The following is a 26,238-nucleotide window of genomic DNA, read 5'->3' as shown; positions in this document are numbered from 1 at the left end:
TAATCCAATAAGATCAGTATGGGATTGAAGCCAGTTTTGTGAACCTTACTTTCTTGAATGATTGGACACATTTTCTTTCTTTTTCTCCTCCTCTCCCTTCTTTCCCCTTCCTCTTTCATACACATTGAGACTGCCTGCTATATTCTTTAGTTCCTTGATGATGAATAAGGACGTGAAAACTGCAGGAGTGGGTTTGGGTGGCTATAAGTTTCAATATGTTTTAAAACCAGAGAATGATTTATTTGGGTGGAGGAAAGGAAGACTGCTACCTCTACTGTGTGATCAGCGTAGGTTAATGTTGGTCAGTTTCTGTTGACAAAGAGAGTTACTGATACTTAGGAATATATTATGTCTTTTTTTTTTCTTTCTGGGATTGACATTTAAATACTTAACTACTTGAACATTGTCACAAAGTTCAAGGGATATTTAAATTTTACTGTGACATGAATTAGAAATTGTGATTCATTTAAAAGATAGAGCAAACTTTAAAAAAAATAAGAATGTAGAGAACCTGAATGACGTAATTTATAAATATTATTCCATGGATAGTAAATTGTATTCCATGGATAGTAAATTGTATACCTGAAAACAATATTTTACTTTCCTTTTTAAAAAGTAACTATGAAGTGATTTGAGAATTTGCTCAATCTTAACTCCTTTAAAAAAGAGTTGTTGTTCAGTTGCTAAGTTGTAACTGTTTGTTTGGGACCCCTTAAACTGAGCAAGCCAGGCTTCCCTGTCTTTCACTATTTCCTGGGGTTTGCTCAGACTGGTGTCCATTGAGTCGGTGATGCCATCCAATCATCTCATCCTCTGTTGTCCCCTTCTCCTCCTTCCCTCAATCTTTGCCAGCATCAGGGTCTTTTCCAGTGAGTTGATTCTTCACATCAGGTGGCTAAACTATTAGAACTCTCATATCTGAAACTAGAAATGAAACAAAAACAAAAGCAACTTTTGGAAACTAAATCTCTTGGTAAGAAACTCATGGGATAAAGCAAAATATCAGTGTGCCAGTGTAAGAATATCTAGGAAAAATAAAGACTAAATTACAATATATAAAATTCTACACGGTTCAGCTTGGATACACTCGGAAAATACAACATATACCCTGGAAGGAAAAATCATCAAAGACTAAGATACATGAAAGCCTATAGATTACTGTAGTTATTTAGTAGTTGATCCAGTTAAATGTTTAGAGAATACTATTGTGTTATGGATTAGAACCTTAAAAATGAAAATAATAGTATGAACCTGAGAAATATTCACTGAGAAGCTAATGTCATATCTTCTTTCAAGAATCCAGTATTGAGTTCTTCTTCAAAAATGAAAGAAAACAAAGACACTGAGACTAGAAACCTTAGATCAACTTTTTGAAGAGATGATGGAACATATATGATACATTGAGAACTGTATGGCATCCTGGTACATTTAGATGGAGTTGTCATATGAGGTGTTGAGTGACTTATTTCTGATTCCTTTGAGATCATGTTCAAAATGAGACTTGAAAAAAAATTTTTTAACAAAATAAACAGCTTTAGTATTAATGAAACTTTGTTGCTCTCATTAGAATATGCTCTTTTATGTTATTTACATGAAGGATGGATGTTGGCCATGAATTACATAAGTTGAATCTATTAACCTTAATATTTCTCCTCTGAAACACCAGCTTTTCAAGGGTGTATATTCATGCATGCTTCTTTTGCTTGTGTAAATCTCATGTGACCTTTGCCAGAGGTTAAGAAATCTTAACAACTGAAAAGTTTCTTCATATCCCTCAAACTTGCTCTTAAAATAGTGCAGCATCAGGATTTGAATTATTATAAATACAACCTAACCATGTATCAGTGGTACAATTGTTATGAATGTGTTTGGAATATTTTGTGGCAAATTCTGTATCTCTAGGACTTGGTTTTGGTGTACTTTATACTAGTTAGTGCTTTAAATTCATAGTAAATATCACCATTGATTTCATGTAAGCTTGTTAACTGTTTTTAGTGCTTTTAATGATTTTATGTATAAAATCAGTTTGAGAATTGACTCTATCTGCTTCTGCATTTATTGTGCGAACCTGAATTACAGTGTACAAATTGGTGATCAGTATAATTGTAGGGATCACAAATTGCATTTTCTGTAAACCCTTTAAGCTATTATAGTTACATTGTCTATTAAAGGAGTGTTTAGATCTAAAGCCTAGGTTTGTGTTTTGCAAAAATTGGACATATTTGAATATCTTAATTGCTGAAAATTCATTATTACTTAAGCAACTGTAATATTGCTATATGATATTAAGCAACTGGTTATAAAAAAATCTTAACTCTTGAGTATTGAGGGGATTGGTTCTAAGAGGTAATTTCTTTGGCCAGATTATTTGATAGAATAATTGATTATAGAAATATTTGGGAAAAGGATAGGATCAATAATGAATTGGGAGGCTTTTTTTGTTTTTATGAAAAAATATTTCACTTTCAGTGTGTATTTGCATCTCCTTTTCCTGATAGATTTCTGTTTTGGTTTTCTGCTGACAGGTCACATTTAGGGCAGGCAAAACATAAGGGATATAGCCCTCCTGAGAGTAGAAAATCTAATTCTAAGGCACCCAAAGTGCAGTCTAATACTACTTCTGAACTGTCAAGGGGACACCTTTCTAAAAGGTAAAACTTCACATTGCTTATCCATTTTTCAAGGCAGAGTTATTTGCATTTGAATCATTGCCTAATATTAAAACATACCAGGGTATGCCAAAATGTTGTGATATGTGTTTTCGTCATTCTGTGGGTATAACTTTTAGGAGGAATGGTGTATATCACCTCTGCAGTGATGTCAATGCAACATCCCTTAGGCAGTGCTTTTATTCTCCTTGATCAGAGACCTGCAGGTTTCTCCCTTTGCCTGAGTTTCTCCTTTTGCTTGACAAACCATTACAGGCATCTGCAGTGCCATTTTAAAATCCATTTTTCTTGGGTTTTTTTATTGTCAGAGCCATAGATCAGTGATTTAAGATCTAATTGATAGGAGTCTTTAGAAAAGAATATAGCTGTAAATATTTGATACCACAGTAAAAAACTTTTTAACCTTCATTTTATAAATGTGTATGTTAATGCTTATTTACTTTAAGCTGTAACAAGTTGCGCTTGTAAACAGTATCAAGATTTTAGTTTAAACTGGTTCTGAACTACTAAAAAAGCATAATTTTTTTGGTAATCCTAATTTTTGTGTTGTGATTAGGAGTATTGGTGTCAGTCATCTTTGGGCTAAAGAATGAACCTGATTTTTTGATATTTTACCCTCTAAAGTTTCTCCCTGTCTGCCCCCCGCCCTTTATTTTTTTGCAGTGTTGAACCATTTGTAAGCCTGTGTTTGTTTAGTTACTGGACTTACCAGGAATACGTTAGCACTTAAAAAAAATCTTATTTCCATCGACTTGAGAAATTAATGTAAGTGTATTAGGACAGGTTTTATGATGATGGGCTGATACTAACTCTTTTCTTATCTAACCTCTTAGAAGCTGCAGTTCGTCATCTGTTGTCATAGTCCCACAACCAGAGGATCCAGACAGAGCCAATACTTCAGAAAAGCAGAAAACGGGGCAGGTGCCTAAGAAAGACAATTCTCGAGGAGTGAAACGCAGTGCTAGTCCAGACTACAACAGGACCAATTCTCCTAGCTCTGCCAAAAAACCCAAAGCACTTCAGCATACTGAATCTCCCTCGGAAGCGAGTAAGCCACATAGTAAGTCAAAGAAGAGACACTTAGACCAGGAGCCACAACTGAAATCTGCACCGTCTCCATCCACGAGCAAGGCTCATACCAGAAAGAGTGGGGCCGCTGCTGGTTCACGGAGTCAGAAAAGAAAGAGGACAGAGAGTTCTTGTATAAAGAGTGCTTCTGTGTCTGAAGCCACTGGTGCCGAAGAGAGATCTGCAAAACCTACCAAGCTGGCTTCAAAATCGGCCGCCTCAGCCAAAGCTGGGTGTAGCACCATCACCGACTCGTCGTCCGCTGCCTCGACCTCCTCCTCGTCCTCTGCCGTCGCCTCGGCCTCCTCTGCTGTTCCACCAGGTGCCAGGGTGAAACAAGGAAAAGACCAGAACAAGGCCAGGCGTTCCCGCTCAGCATCCAGTCCCAGCCCCAGAAGAAGCAGCAGGGAAAAGGAACAGAGTAAAACTGGTGGCTCTTCAAAATTCGATTGGGCTGCTCGCTTCAGCCCTAAAGTTAGCCTTCCTAAAACAAAACTGTCTCTTCCAGGGTCTTCTAAGTCAGAAACATCCAAACCTGGACCTTCTGGATTACAGGCCAAATTAGCAAGTAAGTTTACTGGAAAGGTTTTTTTATTAAAGAAAATTTCCTTTGGTTTGTCAGGTTTTCAAGTTGGGCAGTCCGAGGCAGTTTTAGATTTATTACTGTACTTGTGTCTGTACATAACAGTGTCTAATAATTGATTTACCCCATTTGGTTTTATGGAGATGGATAAGGAATGCTACCACCTTATTAGTAAATTGTCATATTTTAGTGTTTGTATCTTTATCTTTGCAGTGTTTGCTGCTTATTTTCTAATGTCAGAGTAGGACAGCAAGTTGGTTTTTCTCCTTTAACCAGAAACATAACTGCTAGTTATGAGGTGGTTATGACCACAGTTGGAGATCAAACATTCCGTTTTGGTATTGTACATTCTTGATGTGTGGAAACTCTGAGCTACATTATTAGAATATAAATGTACCTTAGTTTTAAACCTCATTCATAGGTAATATTTTATGGCCTTTAAGGAGCTTAGTTTAAAAATGAATACCTCAAAAAAAAATTAAAAAAAAAAATAAAAATGAATACCTCAATGTTACAAAGCACTGGGCTATGGCTCCTAGGTAAATGGGGGAGAATTTTGCCTTCTTGAAGCGTATAGTGGAGTAGAAAAAACTAATAATGTTTGACAATAATACATCCAAGCAAAGAAACTAGGTAAGAGAAAGGTATCTTGAGACACTTTTCTTTCTCTCTCTCTCTTTTTTTTTTTTAAAAAGAAAAGATCAACTTCAGGAAGCCAGATGTTCATTTCATTAGAACTGATTAGAAATGATAGGGACCCTCTTCAATTACTATTACTATAATGCTGAAGTGCCTTTTTTTTTTTTCCCCCTATTTTGAGAAATCTAAAAGGCACAAATACAGAGAATAATACGCCACTTATCTATGGTTTTTAAAGCATTTAGTTTTTGTAATATTGAACCTGGAACCTTGTTTTGACCATCTTTTTTCCTTTTGAGCCCTCTTGGAAAATTTCAGATCCATGTTTTGATATGCATAGACCATTTTTTGGTTTTTGGAAGATTTTATACCGTGTCTACTGTTGTTGTCAAAGTATCAGTCATATTGAATCCGCCTAACCTAGTGTTGAATCCACACTGTTAGCTCTGTATAGTTGAATCCTGCAGTCAATAAACTATTAATTCAGTTGATTCAGTATTAGTGAAACTTTGGCCAGAATACTAGTAGACACTATTTTAAAATTTTATGTTTAATCTGTATCATAGGGTTATTTGAAGGTAACCTCTTTCACTCCTAGGTCGTAAAAACTGTTCTATGTGGTATTTTAAATATGCAGTGTGTGCGTGCATGCTTAGTAGCTCAAATTGTGTCCCACTCTGCAACCCCATGGACTGTAACCAGCCAGGCTCCTCTATCTTTGGGATTCTCCAGGCAAGAATACTGCACTGGGTTTCCTCCTCCAGGGAATCTTCCTGAACTAGGGATTGAACCCTTGTCTCCTGCATTTGCAGGCAGATTCTTTACCACTGAACTATTTGAATTTGAATTTAAATATTGGTTGAAGATTAGGATCTGTATCTTAAAGTCAGAAGGAAATGAAAGGTTCAATAAAAAGGGACAGCTATTTGTCCACTGGTTCTGACAAGGCTTTCTTGAGAATTGAAGTTATTTATCTCCACCTTTATACCTATTCTTGTGTCTGCTTTTTTTTTCTGCTTTTTTTTTTATTATTTTTTATTTATTTTTATCTGCAGTGGATCCTCGTTGCCGTGCATGGGTTTACTCTAGTTGCAACAGGTTGGGGGGCTACTCTTCAGTTGCCGTGTGTGGTCTTGTCACTGCAGTGGCTCTTTTGTTGCAGGGCACAGGCTCTAGGCCATGTGGGCTCAGTATGGTGCAGGGGCTTAGTTGCTCTCGGCAGCGTGTGGGATCCTCCTGGACCAAGGATCCAGCCCACGTCTTCTGCATTGGCAGGCAGATTCTCAGTCACTGGACCACAAGGGAAGTCCCTTCTGTCAGTGGCTGACCAGCCAGATTCCCTTGGTTGTGAGGTTGCTCTCAAACAGAAAGCCCTGATGTGTTGATGTTGCCACTGTGCCATAATGAAACCAAGCCCAGATATGCTGCTGTACTCACTGCACATGATCACATCTGACGGAGTAGTTTTTAAAACTCACTTCATGATTGTTTTTCTTATATTCAGAAAATCTGTGTGTGTTCTGTGGTCACTAATATCACTTTCCCATTTTTATTGCCACTATCCTACTTCTAAGCTCTAATTATAGCCTAAGCTGTTGAAACAAGAGACGGGAACCAGCATTTGTTTCGCATTAAAAGTGCCAAGGATTTTACAAATGCAGTCTCATTTAATTTTCAGAAAAATTGGTGCTTGTTAATAGTTACTAAGGAAATTTATTCCAGGGAGGTGAAATAACTTGCCATAATAACATATCTCCTAAGTGACAAGAGTTAGGATTTGAAGATAGGGGTATGTATGCCTATGAAACCTTTGTTTCCTTTGCTGTGTCACTTATTTTTTACCCATTGTTCTTTGTGTTTTGCTCTTGCAACCTGTTTGGATCATTAAGAGATGTTAATAATCCAAATAGGCTCTCCCAGAGGAGATGAACTTTTATTTGATCCTTCTTTACTAGTATCGATTCATCTTTGGGAATGAATAATACTGGTTGACCCAGAGATTCGTATTATAGCATTAACTGCATGTTGGCTTCTTTACAAGTATTAAGTGAAAAATATTTCAAGATGAAATAATACCAAATATTTAAAGTGCTTCGTAGTGCCTGACAACTTTATAGTACTTATGTACTATAAACGCTGTGCTATGTCTCTTCACATATATATTCGTTCGTCAAATAACTGTTGTGCCTATTTTACAATGAAAAGGTTGCCAACTTTCTCAGACACCAGTTTATGCGTATAGTACGTAAACAACGTGGATCATCTCGTTTACCTGTGCTGTGTGTCAGGTAGTAATAGTCCCATCTTACAGACAAAGAGATTCAGGGTCAGTTCGATCAAGTTACCTGTCCAGGGTCACAGAACTACGAAGTGATAGAGCTAAGAGTCAAACCCAGGTCATGTGATTCCACAAAGTAGTTTAGGGTGAGATTAGGGTGCGGAGAACTGATAGATTGGATGAGCTCAATATAGACAGGCTTCCTGGAGTCATCGGGGCAGGGGGAGTTTTAACATGATTAAATGGGTCACTTCAGGAGAGTACTGCAAGAGGATTGGCAGTATTTGATAATTTTATTTAAGAATACAGAGGCAAGATGAGGTATCTTAGAGGAATCCCTGGATTTCAAGTACTGTTATTTTGAGGAGAGAGAGCTCTTACTATGGAGCTAAAAATCCTAGATTTGAATCCTAGTTCTGCCATTTTATCATCTGGTATCCGAGAAAGTTGGTAACCTTTTCATTGTTAAAATAGGCACAATAGTTACTTGACGAATGAATATATATGTGAAGAGACATAGCACAACGCTTATAGTACGTAAGAATGCGTCACTAAATTTAGGGTGTATAACTGAAATTGAGTGACTTAAAGCATTCAAGTACATTGTTCTGAGAATGTAGGATTGATACACATCCTAACTATTGATTAATTGAAGGTATGGCTACTTTTAGATTTGGAAGACCAAAAAATAGTTTTGTGGCATTGGCAAATCATTGAATTGTGTTTATGATAGCTACCTAATCCCTAGTCTTTGCAGAATGATAATATTCATTCTGATGAAGCAGAAATGAAAGAATGTAGTCGGAAACATTTGTGAAATTAAAATGCCATATAAATATGCAGTGGTGAATTTTGAATTGTTGTGATAGATTTGAAGGGCATTTGTGTGCATCAGGAATTAGTTTGATTTTTTTTTTTAATTTAATATTAATCTGGAGGCAGAATCAGCTCCAATGGTTACAGTCATTCAGTGGATGAGCAACTCTGGTGAAAAATTTCTGTAAGTTATCTAAAAAATGGAGTGGATATTTTGTGAGTTAGAAAGCATTCCAGATTTGGTACATTATTGATTTTCTTCAACTTTTAAGAATCCATGAACCTGTTAATTTGAAGGTGATATGTTTCCTCAGGTATAGGATTATTCTAAGATTTGGTTGGCTTCAGTAAAGCTTCCTGGTAAAGCATATTGTTTCCAAATTGTAGGAATAGCAGTACTTACATGATGCTTTTGTGTAAAACCATTTGCCATGGCCAAATATTACTCAAGGAGATTCAGGATATGCTTTCATATCTTGAAAGCTGGAAGAATTCTTAAGGTAACTTCTCCTTAACCCATTATTTTATAAATATTTGATCACCTGTTACTTTGGGAGACAATAGTGGGCCATGGAACTCACTTTGGAAATGATGTGTTTAGTCAGATCACTTATGCAGGAAGAGCTTTTCTGTTGTGCTGCTTCGGCAACTGTTGAACAAGTTTGGGGGGAGGAACTAGGGCGGGCAGGAAGACTAGAGAAGCAGCTACTTTGTGATGGGCTTCTGGAAGCCTGTGGCTTGTCAGCTACAGCTGATCAGAATGGCCCTGGGACAGAGGTCACCTTGTGTTAACTGATAGAAGTCTTGAGAATACCCCAAGGAGGGATAGTGTTATATGACAATTTTAATCTGCATGAGGAAACTTTTCTTGCTGTGACTTGTTTAACCTTAGCAGTCTTACATACTTTGTAGCATAAATGTGAAACCAGTGGGGCAGTGTAATGATACATACACTTTTAAAAAATATTCTTATAATATGCTGCTTGATCTGCTTACCTTTTCTTTAGGCTAATTTTTCAGTAATTTGACTATTTCAAAGTATATACTTACTGTCTTAATAGTAGAAGGTGATGGATGGCATAGACGTATAAGGAACAGTTTGTGATCAAATCTGGAGTTAATTATGGAATGTATTTATAGAAAATTTTAAGTTATTATACTTTGAGTGCCATATCTGTTTGTAGCTTCATTCCTTAAAGTGACCATCATGTGCACATTATTAATAACATAGCCATAGTTACTAGCTTATTTTCAGCTTGAGTTTCATATTCTTCTGTGACTTGCATGCAGCCTGTAGCCATTATTAGAACTAGACAAGAACCAGGCAGATGTCAAATTCTGGGAAGGTAATTCTGCTAAGATTAGGACTCTTTCCATCAGTCTGAAACAGGGTACTTTGAGTCTCTAGCATGGAGAGAAGAAAGAAGAATGAGTTGAGTGGGACAGAAGAATTTATTGATAAAAATAAACTCTTGGTTTTATCTAGTTAGGTCTTATAGGGACATACCTGCTGAGTTTGAAGAAAAATGAATTATCTTTTAGCCTGATGAGGTAATGAATGAGAAGCTTAAAGGGAAAAGAACTGAGTATTAAAAGAGTTTTATATATTATAAGGCAAGTGTTGAAGTAATTTAGTAGTTCTCATAGTTCTAAAATGTAACCAACCACATGTTACCAATAGTGTTTTCTTAACATTTTTAAGGCTATAAAAAATAAATTTAAAAAATTAGTTGCCAGATATTAAAAAAAGGACTTTTAAATGGAAGCAAACATTATTGGCCTCTTTTAGGCTTGCATTCTTTTGTACTCTGAATTTTAAACAACCTTGGTATGTATTTTTATGTACCAAGTCGGAATGAGGGTTAATTCAGCCAAATTGCTCTTTACTGAACTTACATATAAATCAAATGAAAGATGCTCTTTCGTATTCATGCCTCTGTATTCTGTAATACTTTGATACTTATGATTATGAAGTGTTTGTTACTAAAAATGAAAAATCCAGAAAAATACCAAAACATAACAAAGAAGAAAAAAAAATCACTTAATCCCGTCCCTAGGAACTCTCTCTTCCTGTGTGTATCTTGCTAACATTTTTTTCCTTCATATTAATCAGTACTTATTTTCAGTTTAAAGTCAAGTGATATAAAATTACTAAAAGTAGTATTCTTTCTGTTACATTGCCCTTCCACGCAGCTGATCATTTTGTGTTTATTTGTGTATGTATTAATTATGTGCTCATTGGTCTTTATCTGTTGGGATTTTTTCACTTTGAGCACTAGTGTGTGCCTTTTGTGGGGAATTTACCCTGCCACTTTACCCACCAAACGCGTGCGGTACATGCTTTCCATTTCCCCACTCACGATCGTTGCTCAGCTAACACTTGAGTCTGTAGGAACTTTTCTTTCTTACTCAGGTTTGTTTTTACTGAATTTAATAATTATTTTGTTCTTTACCCTTTCTTGACCCCATCACTCAACTCCAGACTGATTACTGATTGTCTACAAATGTTCTCAAGCTGTCTATATGATTTTGTTTCATTTTCCTGAAGTAATGAGACCTCTGGATGGCTGTCCTTTTTATTTTATTGCATTATTGGTTATTACAAGATATTGGATATTATTTCCTATGCTATATAGTAAACCTCTGTTGCTTATCTGCTTTACATTTAGTAGTTTATAGCTGCTAGTCCCCTGCAGTCTGTACTTTGCCGCCCACACACACCCTGCCCTGCCTTTAGGCTTCCCAGGTGGTGCGGTGCTAAAGAATCCAGCTGCCAGTGCAGGAGTTGCGGGTTCAATTCCTGGTTCGGGAAGGTGCCCTGGAGAAGGAAATGGCAACCCACTCCAGTATTCTTGTCTGGAAAATGCCGTGGACAGAGGAGCCTGGCAGGGGTCACAAAGAGTCAGACACAACTGAGTATCTGAGCACATACGCACTTTTGGTAACCACAAGTTTGTTTTCTGTTTCTGTGAGTCTGTTTCTTTTTTGTATATACATTCATTTTTGTTATTTTTTTACATCCTGCATATATGTGATAGCATATTATATTTGTCCTTCTCTGTCTGACTTATGTCACTAAGCATCATATTCTCTAGGTTCATCTGTATACCTTCAGATGACATTATGTCATTCTTTTTTATGGCTGAGTAACAGTAGTGTGTGTGTACACATCACATTTGCCTACTCTTGTCATTTATTGACAGGCATTTTGGTTGCTTCTGTGTCTTGGCTGTTGAAAACAGTCCTGCTGTTGGTGTTTTTTTTTTTTTTTCAATAGATACATGTCTTTCTGTCTGTGTCTCTGTCTCCCATTCAGAGTAAGTTTTCTTTTCTTGCAGAAACCTCTTATGTACTTTTTTGTGAGGTAGGTTTACTTTGCTTTTGACTTCATAGTAGGAACTTTATTAAAATTCTGGTAATTGCTGGCTGTCTCCTCATTAACAAGAGTAGGGAAACCAAGTACGTAACCTGTAAGCTCTGAGCACATAGATGAGATTTGACTGAGATTCACTATCTAATGAACTAATTGGGCGATCATCATTTTTAGATCTTTTTTCTTTGGTAAAATTCCACAGGGAAGATTCTTTCAGACTCCTGCTTGGAGGTGAAAACCTTACTGCCAGAATTCTGGAGCTTAGTGGGAGAAGATGCCTAGGAAAGAGGCCATATGTCATCCAGTTGATCTATATATTCTTGATCACCTCCCCTCTCTCATTTTTGGTTTGGTGCACCTGTTTGCAACTGTGTACTTTAACCTAGAATTTCTGTATTTTGCACTTTCTGAAGAATAAAGATCTTAGGCATACCTGCCTCGGGAGAGTGACATTTACACAGCTGTACAAGTAGGGGAGGGGATCTAGACTCCGACAGCTCATAAACAGCCTGTGAACCAGTCCTTGGTTTAAACTCTGCAGTTGTCCCAGAGGTATTTGGTACCATCAACTCCTGGACCTTTGTGGGATTCTGAGTGTCAGTCTGATTGGTAGTTTATCTCCATTTTCTGCCTTCAGTCTTCTTGTCTTTCCCATGTATTTAGCACTGGAATTACTACTTTTTCATCTTCTGAAATTGTGTTGTGTTGTGATAGTTGTCTCTGCCATTCTTCCCACCCTTGTGAATTTATGCCTCAGATCCTTTTAAAGCTATTTTAGTAGAGTTTCACTAGAGGACAGAAGCGAATGCATGTGTGGTCAGGTCTTTGTCTTTACCTAGAAGGCAGACAGTTTTCTATGTATATACATGTATTTTTATCAAGAGTAGAAGCTCACTCCACATGACAGTGGGTGTTGCTTTTTGAGTGCCTGTTACAAGACCAGCTTCATACTAGATAGTTGACATACATTAAATTTCATTATCATGATGACACATGATAGTTATCCTTAGTGTTAGACACTTAGATAGTGTCGTAGTTATCCATGTTTTAGGAATGAAGAAACCAGAGTGCTTTATCTGCCTAACTGATTTTAACTGACATTTTTCCTTTTAAAAAATAACCTATAAGTTATATCATTTTAATAGCATATGGATATACCTCTTAGCCCATTCCCATTTACATTGTTGTTGTAAACTTAAAAATTGATTCTAGCTCAGTAATTCATTATTTTCTTGTTAGGTCACTGGTTATTTTTCATTTAAATATTAATATATACTTTGAACTCCTCCCAGAAATATGAGTTTATATTCTCACTGTGTGCTGTGCTTAATAGCTCAGTCGTGTCTGATTCTTTGCAACCCCATGGACTGTAGCCCTCCAGGCTCCTCTGTCCTTGGGGATTCTCCAGGCAAGAATACTGGAGTTGGTTGCCATGCCCTCCTTCAGGGGATTTTCCCAACCCAGGGATTGAACCCAGGTCTCCCACATTGCAGGCAGATTCTTTACCATCTAAGCTACCAGGGAACCCCCTATATTCTCACTGGCAGTGTAAAAATGCCAATTTGTTCACATCCTCATTAGCTAACATTGTGTTGCTGCAGTTTTTATTACTGTACTGATGTTTATTTAACCATTCCCTATTATTTAACATTTAGCGCTTTTCCAGTTTCTCATTATTACAGTGGTTAGACAAGTATCCTTGCACATTTCTAAGTTTTAATTCATGGCGTCAAATCAGTGCCTGCAATTGCTATGCATTGACTAGGAAATAAAAATTTGGCTTAGAAAATTCCACTTGGATTTTAGCTCACTGTCATTCATCTGCACAACTTATCTTTTATTGTTTCTGAGTGATTTTTAAATAAACATCTACGATCCCTTATTATGTGGTCAATTTTTGTGAATTTCTTTTAGAAAAGTAGCCATTGATAGCAATGTATGTACTTGAACATCAGTTCAGTTCAGTCAGTCAGTCATGTCCAACTCTTTGCGACCCCATGGACTGCAGCATGCCAGGCTTCCTGTTCATCACAACCCCTGGAGTCAGTCAAACTCGTGTCCGTTGCATTGGTGATGCCATCCAACCATCTCATCCTCTGTTGTCCCCTTCTCCTCCCACCTTCAATCTTTCCCAGCATCAGGGTCTTTTCCAGTGAGTCGGTTCTTCGCATCAGGTGGCCAGAGTACTGGAGTTTCAGCTTCAGCCTCAGTCCTTCCGGTGAATATTCAGGACTGATCTCCTTTAGAATGGACTGGTTGGATCTCCTTGCAGTCCAAGGGACTCTCAAGAGTCTTCTCCAACACCACAGTTCAAAAGCATCAATTCTTTAGCGTGCAGCTTTCCTTATAATCCAACTCTCACATCCATACATGACTACTGGAAAAACCATCGAATGTCACACTTTCAAAATGTCACACTTCAGAAAAAAAGACTATTTTGAAGTCCTGGACTTTTTATAAATTAGTTTTGGTTAGGAATACTTCTTTGAAAAAGGGGGGGAAAAAAAAGTAAGACATATCTGTCTTTTAGAAAACAAATCAATTAGTTTTAAAAAAATACTGCTAGCTTCACCTTTATTCAGAGGAATAAAGATGATAGGAATATATTTAGGAACAAGTGCAGGTTTCCTTATACCAATACGTAGTTGATCCTTGAACAATAAGGAGGTTAGTCTGCATGTAACTCATAGTTGGCTATTCTTACCCACAGTTCTTCCACATCCTTGGATTCAACTAACTACAAAGTGTTTTGTCCTATAGTTATTTACTATTTATTGAACAGTATCTGAGTATAAGTGGACCGTGAATGGTTCAAAGGTCAAGAGCTTTGATACAAGATTTACACCTAACTTTATTATCAAAGACTTTGTGGATAAGAATATATTAATCTGACCCATGATAATTCTGGTTGCTGCTTAAAGTGGCATTGTAAAAATAAATGATAAGGTGCAGTTTTGCTGCATTACAGAGCCTGGGACAGAGAGGTGTATGTATGTGTTGTACACACACAACGGTAGGTTGTTGGCTTACACCTTTCCATGTTTCCTCCTTTATGAAAATCCTCCATATTTGACCAGTAGAATGATTGGAAACACTTTGGTTCTACAAACATACTTTTTTTTTTAATTGAAGGATAATTGCTTTACAGAATTTTGTGGTTTTCTGTCATACATCAAGAATCAGCCATAGGTACACCCATGTCCCCTCCCTCCTGGACCTCTCTCCATACCCTTCAGCCTATTGCAGAGCCCCTGTTTGAATTCCCGAGTCATACAGCAAATTCCCATTGTCTATCTGTTTTACCCATGGTATTGTAAATTTCTATGTACTCTCTCCTTGTATCTCCCCTTCTCCCTCCTCCTCCCACCATGTCCACAGGTTTGTCTCTGTAACTGTTTCTCCATTGCTGCCCTGAAAATAAATTCATCAGTGCCATCTCTTCAGATTCCATATATATGTGTCAGAATACAATGTTTATATTTCTTTTTCTGACTTAATTGACTCTGTAGTATGGGTTCAAGTTTTCGTCCACCTCATTAGAACAGATCCAAATGTGTTCCTTTTTATGGCTGAGTAGTATTCCATTGTATGTATGTACCACAGCTTCATCTGTTGATGGACATCTAGGTTGCTTCCATGTTCTAGCTATTGTAAGTAGTGCTGCAGTGAACATTGGGGTACATGTATCTTTTTCACTTTTGATTTCCTCAGGGTATATGTCTAGGAGTGGGATTGCTGGGTCATATGCTGATTTTATTCCTAGCTTTTTAGGGAGTCTCCATACCGTCTTCCATAGTGGCTGTGTCAGTTTACATTCCCACCGGCAGTGCAAGACTGTTCCCTTTTCTCCACACCCTCTCCAGCACTTACTGCTTGCAGACTTCATGATGATGGCCATTCTGACTGGTGTGAGGTGGTATCTCACTGTGGTTTTGATTTGCATTTCTCTCATGATGAATGATGTTGAGCATCTTTTCATGTGCTTGTTAGCCATCTGTATGTCTTCTTTGGAGAAATGTCACTTCCAGTCCCTTTCCCACTTTTTGATCGGGTTGTTTGCTTTCCTGGTATTGAGTTGTATAAGATTCTTGTGTATTTTGGAAATTAATTCTTTATCATTTGTTGCCTTTGCTATTATTTTCTCCCATTCTGAGGGTTGTCGTTTCACCTTGTTTTCTACAAACATACTCTTTATACCGAGAGTTTTCAAGTTTTATAAGTGAACTAGTAAAGCAAAATTTTAACACCTTGTCACAAGTATATTGAAGATGTAGTACTCAGTTCTGCTTCAGAACTAAGCTTAGAATGGTGTTGAATTATGCACTTTTAAGCAAGTCAGTTAATATTTTTGTGTATGAAAAACAATTATTATAATAACTTTGTATCTGAAAGTGCTTTTGCAAATCTCCATAGCTTAACATTGTCAGTTTGCTGAATGGCCAAAAGAAGTTTAAGCTGTTCCTGAGGTTTCAGCTTCCTTTTCTCCAGAATTTATGACCTTTCTATGTTCTAAACACATTTTAGACTTTTGGAGGAATTTATATAGTTCTGTAACAAAGTTTAGAGAGCAAAATATTTGAGGTTCTCTCTCTTAGTTTATCAGGCTGGATGGAGTCATGTCAAGTAGCCTGAGAGTCATTTTACATTATGATATTATGACATCAATTATAAATATTTTTCTGTTCACTCTTGTTTTGACTTTTCTTTGCCCTACTTGTCTGTAACTTAGTACAGTTCTTTTAAAGTTTAACAGCAAGAATGGATAGACCTTGTGACACAGCCATAGAAAAGGAATACCTATTTGCTGTAAAAAGGAATGGACCAATATGCGCAACAGCATGAGGTCATCCAAAACACTATGATTCCATTTGTGAGAAACTCCCAAGTAGGCAATAGCAACAGAAAAGAAGACCAGTGATTGCCAGAGATCTGAAGTGTGTGTGTGGGAGGGGGCATGGGGGATGTATTGCAGGGACCATAAAGGAACTTTTTAAAGTGATGGAAACGTTTGATATCTCAATTGCAGTGTTGGTTACACCAGTGAATATATTCGTCAAACTCATCGAACCCCATTTAAAATGAGTACATTTTATCATATGGAAATTACCTTTGAATGAAGTTTAAAAGAGAGTTTAAACACAGAAGTCTAAAATAGGGCATGAGTAGTGAAAGTGTCCAAAAGTATGCTGTCACCATGAATTAGTAGTAAAGCAGTAGGCCATAACGTTGTTAAATATTGAATGTCACAGAATAGTTGTGAAAATTTATGCTAGTGTCCATTACTATATATCATAGTATATTCAAAGACACTTCGGTATTACATGAATTGAGTCATATTCAGTTCAGTTCAGTGGCTCAGTCGTGTCCGACTCTTTGCGACCCCATGAACCGCAGCACACCAGGCCTCCGTGTCCATCACCAACTCCCGGAGTCCACCCAAACCCATGTCCATTGAATCGGTGATGCCATCCAACCATCTCCTCCTCTGTCGTCCCCTTCTCCTGCCCTCAGTCTTTCCCAGCGTCAGAGTCTTTTCCAATGAGTCAGCTCTTCGCATCAGGTGGCCAAAGTATTGGAGTTTCAGCTTCAACATCAGTCCTTCCAATGAACACCCAGGACTGATCTCCTTTAGGATGGCCTGGTTGGATCTCCTTGCAGTCCAAGGGACTCTCAAGAGTCTTCCCCAACACCATAGTTCAAAAGCATCAATTCTTTGGTGCTCAGCTTTCTTTATAGTCCAACTCTCACATCCATATATGACTACTGGAAAAACCAGAGCCTTGACTAGACGGACCTTTGTTGGCAAAGTAACGTCTCTGCTCTTTAATATGCTCTCTAGGTTGGTCATAACTTTCCTTCCAAGGAGCAAGCATCTTTTAATTTAATGGCTGCAATCACCATCTGCAGTGACAATAATTTACAGGTTTTTAAAGTGCTTTATAAGTGAAAGTGGCAAAAAGTGGAAAATGGCAGATAGATGGGGAAACAATGGAAACAGTGACAGAGTTTATTTTCTTGGGCTTCAAAATCACTGCAGATTATGATTGCAGCCATGAAATAAAAAGACGCTTGCTCCTTGGAAAAAAAGCTATGACAAACCCAGACAGCATATTAAAAAGCCGAGACGTTACTTTGCCTACAAAGGTCCATCTAGTCAAGGCTATGGTTTTTCCAGTAGTCATGTTATGAATGTTCGAGTTGGACTATAAAGAAAACTGAGTGCAGAAGAATTGATGCTTTTGAACCGTGGTGTTGGTGAAGACTCTTGACAGTCCCTTGGACAGCAGGGAGATTAAGCCAGTTAATCCTAAAGGAAATCAGCCCTAAATATTCATTGGAAAGATTGATGCTGAAGCTCCAGTACTTTGGCCACCTAATGCAAAGAACTGACTCATTGGAAAAGACCCTGATGTTGGGAAAGATTGAAGGCAGGAGGAGAAGGGGATGATAGAGGGTGAGATGGTTGGATGGCATCACTGACTCAATGGACATGTATTTGAGCAAGCTCTGGGAGTTGGTGAAGGACAGGGAAGCCTGGCGTGCTACGGTCCATGGGCTCGCAGAGAGTCACGTGACTGAGCGGCTGAGCTGAACTGATAAGTCAAAGTACCTTACTTGTTTTTTTAATTGCAGTTTTAATGTAATGTGCACTGATGATTTTTTCGCTCTAAATTGAACATTTTTTGTCTGTTCCAGCTTCATTGCCTATTTTGGATAGAGATATAAGTAATATTTTCTGAAATACTTAATTTCTTAATTTTTTAAATGTTAAAAATTAGTGACATTATTAGTTGAACATATGAAGCTTACTCCATTAGCTGTCTGGGACTTCACAGGTGGCTCAGTGGTGAAGAATCTGCCTACCAAGGCAAGAGCCACAGGAAAGTCGAGTTCAGTCCCTAGGTCAGGAAGCTACCCTGGAGGAGGAAGTGGCAACCAACTCCAGTATTCTTGCGGGGATACTCATCTCATGGACAGAGGAGCCTGGCGAGCTACAATCCATGGGGCGGCAAAAAGTCAGACATGACTGAGCAACTGAGGAATCATTTCGCTCATAATCTGTCTACAGACCATGTCCATCTTTCAGATTTCAATGGAAAAAAAAATTAAAACTTGAGAAGAAACAGGTGATCTGGAGAATTGTTATTGTACATTTGGTCTCTGAGAACGTTAACGTCTGTTCAAGATGACCCCGAAGTTCTAATGAAATCTGGTCTGTTGACTTTGGAGATCTTCCACTGCTGGGGTTCTGTGTTTAGATAGAGCACACCACCCAGGGTGTTGTCATGTCATGTACGGCGTAGGGTAACAACATGGTTTGGGGAGGCGGCAGTTGAAAATGCTCTGGTGGCTTCCCCGTTGTTCATAAGATAACAAATAACTTTACATAGTTGCTATACCTTTTTAGAATCTGTTATCCTATAAAGATGTTAGATTCCAGATTATCATGTGAAGTGTTGTGCTTGTTTAACTTTCTCCCTCTAATTGTATAGTATTGTCTAAATTGGACATTCTAATAGGCTTCAGTTCAAATGTGTATTCCTTGCAGACAGGGTGGTGAAAGAAAACATTTTGTTCTTTTGTGGCCTTATTGATGAGCATTATAGAAACTAGGTGCCATGGGGTACTGCAAAGATAATGTAGCAATAAAGTGCTAAATGAAATACTGAAAGTCTTGAAATATATAGTATATATAAAAATTAAAAAAAAATCTCTTCGCTTTAGTTAGTAGAGAAAAGCAGTGGAGGAGTAGAGATGTGATGGGAACTTTTTAAAGCGGAGGATTTGACGGATGAGGGACCATCACTCATGGTGTCGGAAAGCTTGAGTCAAGGTTAGGCCAGAGTGAGAAGACGTCTCCTTGGACAGTCATGCCAGGCACTGTAGGAACTTCCCCAGTGTGAGCTGGTGCAGTGAAGGCTGACCATGCAAGTAGACCTAGAGGCTGCTAGGGAGCCCATGAGAAGAGTCCGTGGAGTTTTGACCAGGATGGCGGCCTGAAGAATTTTGTCATTTTTAATTTAAGATGACTCCTTTAAACATGTCCCTCTCGCGTTTCACGTTTGTAGGTTTAAGAAAATCTACCAAGAAGCGCAGCGAATCCCCGCCTGCCGAGCTCCCCAGTTTGAGGCGGAGCACACGCCAAAAGACCACGGGCTCCTGCGCTAGTGCCAGGTAATAATTTGGGCCTGTCAGTGTGATATTAGTTCATTTCCTGGGTCCAGCTTTCCCCAAAGGCCTTCATTTTATGAGTTTTTAAAAAAATTTCATGAAAGTTTTCTTTTTGAAAATCGAGCAAAGAAATTCATTCTAAATAGAACTATTATTTCTGTGAATTCTTCCCCAATATTTAACTTAACTTTTTTTCCTTTTTTGCTAAGCTTTAATCATGCCTTTTTGGGGACAACACCTTTGTCTTCTGCCTTTTCCTCTGTTGTTTTACATTATTTGCACAGAGTTCCTGCCAGCAGTTGGACATTTGGTTGTTTTTGGAGTTCCTGTCTGCCAAAGAGCTCTCTAATAAGCATCTTTATGCGGATTCGGGTTATTTTTAAAGGTAGCTAAATTTCCCAGTTGTGTGATTAGTGGATCAAAAGGGATGCCTGTTGTAATGGCTGTAATATTGCCTAATTAGTTTCTAAAAGTGTTGGCATGAGTTATTGAGTTTAATGGGTGAGGGCGAGAGATGTACTTCATTTTTATTTTGCCTTACAACACCCATCCTCAGGGGAAAATGTGGGTTTTGTTTGTGTTCTTTCATGTCTCCATTTTTCCCACTTTGAGCCCATTTTCAGAAAATCATCTACCTTTGACATACGACATAGTATATTATTTCCCATATTTTCATTAACTGATTGAGAATCTTAGGTTGAAGTTAAAAAACCTTGTTACTCCAGTTTCACGTCAGATTTTCAGGATTGGTCAGTTCTGGTGTTGTGCTGCTAATTATCACAACCATATGGGACTTCTCCCTCCTTTATGTGTAATTTGCTCCTTTTGTATATAGTTTCTTGTCTTTACTAAATGTGCCAAAAACCAGTGATGGCGTGGGTGATTTTTAGTTTGCTTTTCCCATCTCAGGTCAGTTGAAAGGTTTAGTGCTTCTTTGGTTCTTCTCTAAGGTAATCAATTTCATACCTTTGACTGCTGGTACAGTAATAACATAAGGAAACAGAATGACTTGTTGCCTAATAATAAGTCATAAGGAAAGGACTCTAGGCCCTTTAAGCTCTGCTTTTCCACTTGTTTTCTGGTTCTATTAGGATTGTTTAAAATATTGTTTAAATATCTGGAGTTAGTACACCTGTTTGCCTTTGAATTTTGTTGGCAGTACTTTTATGAGGACCTCTGAGATGATTTCTTGGTTTTTCAGGGCTTTTGCCCTATTTTGGACCAAACTTTGAATCCAGGTTACCCAAGGTTTATTGTCTTAGATATAACCTGAATTCACTGTGGTTAAAAATTAAGTTTGAACTGTTCATGGAGTCAGGTAGTCTAGTGTCCTGTCTTTCTTGGCAGCCTTCTTTACTTCTCCTCTGGAGCACTGTCTTAATGTACTAGGAGTTATTTACTTACATGCTGCACACAAGCTGTCTACCCGCCTGTCTGCAGCGTTCTTCATCTCAGGCTTTTCTGAATTTGCTGAAATTCTCTTAAATTTAGTATTTTCATAGCCTCTCACAGCTGCAGTTTCATTGCTCTGTAGACTGACACACTTGAGGGCAGCAACCAAATGTTCAGCACAGAGCGTGTCACATGATTGATGCAAATTAAATGTTAAATAAGTGACTTAATTTGAATCGCAGTAATTTGTAGCTTGGTAATTTGGGTTTGGAATGAGGGTTTTTTTTTCCCTAAAGGAAAGACTGGCTGAGTAAATCCCTGTTTAGGGGCATACTTTTTTTTTTTTTTTTTTAACTAATTGGAAGAATAAACTCTTCTACAACTCTGGTAATTCAGCCTTCATTTCCAGGGCACTTAAGCCTGCTTCCTCCTTGTTCTTTACCAAGCAGCATTATTCATTGTAGCTTGACTTTAGTCTAAAACATTTCTTTAGTAGTAGGTTTTTGCACTTCCAAGGTCATTCGGGGGAGCTGCGGTTTAAAGTTGTAATAATTTGGAAGTCTTTTGTCTATGCATGATTTGCTTACTGATTTCACTTATTAAAATAGAAAAAGTGTCAATGAAATGTAGTTTGCTTCATGATAAATGACTAATAATTCTTTTTTCCACATGTTATAGTAATGCCTCAGTGTGAAGCAGGTGTGTTCCCAGATTTAATCTGTACCTATCTATAAATATTGAATATTTAGTTCTTTATTTTAAAGGAGAAGCTATTGTCCATGATGAGGATAGTAACTTTTTTGATGATGTAAGTCATCTGGGACTTAAGGGATGGGGATTTTGCCTATTGTCGTCTCTCTTCTTACCCGTCTCCCATTTTCAACTAACAATCTGAAACTCCATGTATTGATCCACTATTTACCCAAGAATTAGAGATCTATTTTGAATGAATTGTTTCTGCTAAAGGAATCACTTTTCCATTTAGTTGAAGTGTTTAAAGATCACTTCTGTCTGAAAGGATGACAACAGCTCATAGCCTCACAAAAGCTTGTATTGTCAACGTGATATAGCTTGGAAGAGTTTTAAATATACAAAGTCTTGGTTGTTACCCATAGTGATTTTCTGCAACAATTTTTATGTAAAAAGAAGAAACTCGCTTTGTGTTCCATGCATTGGAGCTTTGTGCTGTGTGGACATTGCTCCTGGTCACTGGGAGCGCCGCCTATGATGGCATTTTTCTGTCGTAGTCGGCGAGGCTCTGGCCTGGGCAAAAGAGGAGCAGCTGAAGCTCGTCGACAGGAGAAGATGGCCGACCCTGAAGGCAACCAGGAGACGGTGAACTCTTCAGCTGCACGGACAGACGAGACTCCCCAAGGAGCAGCAGGTAGATTGGCACTTCTTAGGACTAAAATGTGTTTATGTATCTTCCAGCTTTATATGGAGATTAATTACTATTTAGGTATACGAGGTATAATGGAAAAGAGGCGACAGCTACATCTTAAGGTGTTAATAACCATCAAACTTGTTGTTTTCTTTCGTTTTATAGATTTGGTTTTTGATTAGTTGTATTCATTTGTTTTTTGTATAATTTTTTTTTCCAAATCCAAATTGGTATTAACTAAGTTCAAAGGGCTTTTAAGAAGCAGAAACTCTCTTTCTGTTTAAGCTTCTTAAACATCGATCAGTACATATAATAGTTGCCTGCTGATTTGCTTGAAAAAATTAAATTCATAATAAAAATGTATCGATATAGTTTAAATTGCTTCATAAATGTGCAGATTTTAATTTAGAGTGTTATAGTCTGTTAAAAATAAGTATTTGGTTTGAACCTAACAGCTTTAAGAATAATATTATTCCTATTTTTATGGGTTTTTTATTCTTGATATCTTAGCACAGCAAAAATTAAGTCACCCCACTCCAAGTATGTATCCATTACCAATACATAAAGCAGGCTAAGACTTTAGTGTTTGATTGTGGCTAACAAGTTTAAGAAGTAGTTTGTTATAAGCATTTGTCACTACTATTAAAACAGATACAAAAATATTAGAATTCAGCATTATGAACATATGGTTATAAGTCCCTTAAATCTAGATAATATGTGTAACTTTAGGTGTAGGCGTATATATTCTTTCTTTTGAATGAAGTTCTTTCATGTATTATTATTTAATATCAGAATATGTGCCAGTTTCCTTTATTGCCTACAGTCGCTCATATGTTCTGGTTTGACAGGAAGGTTCTGGTTTGCCCACTGCTGTCCATGTTTTTTGCCTTTTTCTGTCCAGCTTAACATCTTTACCAACCAGTCTTTCCTGGTTTTGTATAGTAAACTACATGGTGAACTGAACAGCATCTCATCTGGTAGTGCCTTTTTCCTAGAATAGTTTTTCTGAAGGGTTAAGTGGTAGAGTTTTGGGAAAATAAAGTACATTGCACGTGCAGCTCGTTGAAGCTCTGCATAACACAGCTGATGCTTCAAGTCTGAATATGAATGTGGAGCAATTCCTATGTGGATGACTCTTCGAGATGGAGCTGCTGAGTGTGTTGTTAAAGTGGACTCATTATGATAATTATAATAGCTAACATTTACACAGGGTACACCCCATTGCATACACACTATTAAGCATTTTACATGTATTCTCATTTAATATTTGGAGCAACCTGCTGAGGTGTGAGCACTGTTATCCTCATTTATAAATGAGGAAAATTGAAATGCACAATGGTTAAGCTTGCTAGGATTACAGGCCTGGATGTGTGACTCTTGAAGTGCACAGTTGTAACAACAGCTGTGTTGTTCTGCTTCCCTACGGTTACTAGTTGGTTTAATTCATATGAGTGTAATTGGAGGCCAGAATGAGGGGGCGGTGAGTAAAATTGTGTTCCCTGGTATATTCACCTAAGAAGACGAAGGCTTTAAGGGATTTCATAAGATTGCCCTCCTTAAAGGCCTGCCTCCATATTTGAAATCAGAGTGTAATCTCGGTATTGTCCAAGTTTATGTCAAAGATACATGTGGCCTGTTTGCTGATGTTAGAAAACACTAACTTGATTACGTTTTGGAGGCTGCATTGTATACCATAGGGCTTTCTCTGCCAGTTCACTCAGGTAGTTCTAGAGGAAGAGGCAAACTTCTTACAAGCTCTATATTAAGTTCTTCAGTGTAATGTGCTTTAGTTTTTCAGTATATAAAATTGAAATTTAAAGAAAATTATAACACTCTTAAGTTTGTGTTGAATATTAATTGATGGTGTTAGTTTAGAGCATCTTTTAGCATGCACCCGTATAATGTGTAATTATATTCTGAACAACCATTCTTTTGGCCTTGCTCAAAAGTTTTTATGACACTAAGAATGTATTCTTGTTGCCTCCTGTACTTGGGTATCTGGCAAACCCTTAGCCATTCCCGTGAAGTAAAAGTGAATTCTGTCAGCTTTAACTGTATATTGGAAACTGCCTTACATGGTACTGTGATGATATGCAGAGACTCTATGGGCAAGATACCAATTTAAAAGAACAGATTGATGTCTCTTAAAATCTGAGATTGGATTTTTTTTTTTCTGCTTGATAACCTTGTTTTTATTAATACATTGTGTCTGGGGATGGATTTTGTGTGTATTGCCCAACATTTGATGTGTTCATTGAAGAGCTGTGTCACTGACTCCTAGGAATGGAATACGTTTCCTTACCTGCATGACTACAAACAGCACTCATAGGCTAAGCTAGTTTGGCTTATCTAACTTTGTAAAACTTAAAAAAGGGAGCTACAGTAGGCAAATGCTTATTAATATTTGCTTTCAAAGATATGGCTAGCTCAGCTGGTAAAGAATCTGCCTGCAATGCAGGAGACCCTGGTTCTATTCTTGGGTTGGAAAGATCCCCAGGAGAAAAGGGATAGGCTGCCCACACCACTATTCTCCCTGAGGGCTCAGGTGGTTAAAAAATCCACCTGCAAAGTGGGTGACCTGGGTTTGATCCCTGGGTTGGGAAGATCCTCCAAGTTGTAAATCTGTAGAATGGTTTAAAGTAAAACCAGCAGACCCTCTTATAAAACCCTCCAACATTACCTTACTGAACTTTTATGTTTTTTCTTAAAAAATATGTGGTTCCAGAGTATGCTTTTTGAGGGGAAGAGAATACATAACAGCAGTTTTGTCTGTCACAACTTTGATTTCCACAGTTTGTAAAAGTTTCAGGGCAAGTTTAAGAGCCACTTTGCTAAGTTTAGTAATAATTGGAAACCAATAGCAGAATTTGTTAACATGGTTTTTGTATCATGTGAAAGAGCCAGTGTACATAAATTAAAAATTAGTACTGAAAAATATATTGAAGGTGCTTATAGTGTATAGTTAATAAGAGTACAGCTTGTAAAGTCAGACTTCCTGGGTTCAGATCTCATATCCGTTGTTAGTTGTCTGCTCTTGAGCAAGTACACACAAAGCCTAGGTTTCCTCTTGTAATACCTCTTTGTTTGGTTGGGAGGAAACATATGGACACATTCTCCATGGAGTTAGCATTTAGTTAGTACCTTTGAGCAGCATTACAAAGTATAGTGATGGTTATTTCCTTTTTTGTTCTTTTATTTTTTTTGTTTTCAACAGGTATGAAGTTTACTAAACTCTGATACTCTTTAATATTACCATTTCTTCTTAGCCTGTAACTCTGATCCAGGGGGTTGCCAGCATTTTCTGTAAAGGCCAGATAATTGATGTTTTAAGCTTTATATAAGCTCTGTTGGAACCACTGTGTGGTTGTAGCACAAAAGTAGCCACAGTTAATAGGTAAATTAATGAGTTTGGGTATATTTTAACAAAATTTTATTGACATAGTGATGTGCTAGACTGGATTTGGCCTGTGGACCACAGTGTGCTGATTCCTGTTCTAAACCATACTTTTTTTCTTTTATTTTTTTTACAAGCTTAAAAAAAATTCTAGTGAAATGATAGGATACTTAAATGAGGAGTGAAAAAAAATATCATGAAAACATGGAGTTGATGGCTGATATATTAGCATCTCTTTCTTCAGAAAAATTTGGTATATTCACATAGGTGATCCATGTGCCTCTTTTAATAATGACAAAATTATTCATCTTGGCTTGTGTTCTTCTGTCATTAATCTGTCACATGGACATAGTAAAGTATTGTGGATGATGTGGTCATACATAGATGAATTGTTTGTACAAAAAGTGCTTTGGGACTCAACAGACACTGAGAGGAAGGGGCAGTAAAACTGCTAGTTTTACAGGAATATATTT

At 37.6% G+C, this 26,238-nt stretch overlaps 1 protein-coding gene across 26 annotated transcripts in view; it reads left to right on the top strand.

The window, feature by feature from the left end:
• Positions 1 to 26,238, top strand: part of TRIP12 (thyroid hormone receptor interactor 12) — a 156,871-nt gene that overhangs the window by 57,031 nt on the left and 73,602 nt on the right. For 13 of the 26 annotated variants that reach the window (XM_061387190.1, XM_061387179.1, XM_061387165.1 and 10 more), the window contains exons 3-6: positions 2,526 to 2,651; positions 3,503 to 4,305; positions 19,496 to 19,601; positions 22,238 to 22,374. In XM_061387190.1, coding sequence (XP_061243174.1) covers positions 2,526 to 2,651; positions 3,503 to 4,305; positions 19,496 to 19,601; positions 22,238 to 22,374 — 1,172 coding nt within the window. The remainder of the gene's footprint in view (positions 1 to 2,525; positions 2,652 to 3,502; positions 4,306 to 19,495; positions 19,602 to 22,237; positions 22,375 to 26,238) is intronic. The other 13 variants (XM_061387348.1, XM_061387324.1, XM_061387297.1 and 10 more) reach the window with 3 other exon arrangements.

Source organism: Bos javanicus, chromosome 2 (genome assembly GCF_032452875.1).
Source record: "Bos javanicus breed banteng chromosome 2, ARS-OSU_banteng_1.0, whole genome shotgun sequence".
NCBI lineage: Eukaryota > Metazoa > Chordata > Mammalia > Artiodactyla > Bovidae > Bos > Bos javanicus.
This window is presented reverse-complemented; position numbering and strand designations above follow the sequence as displayed.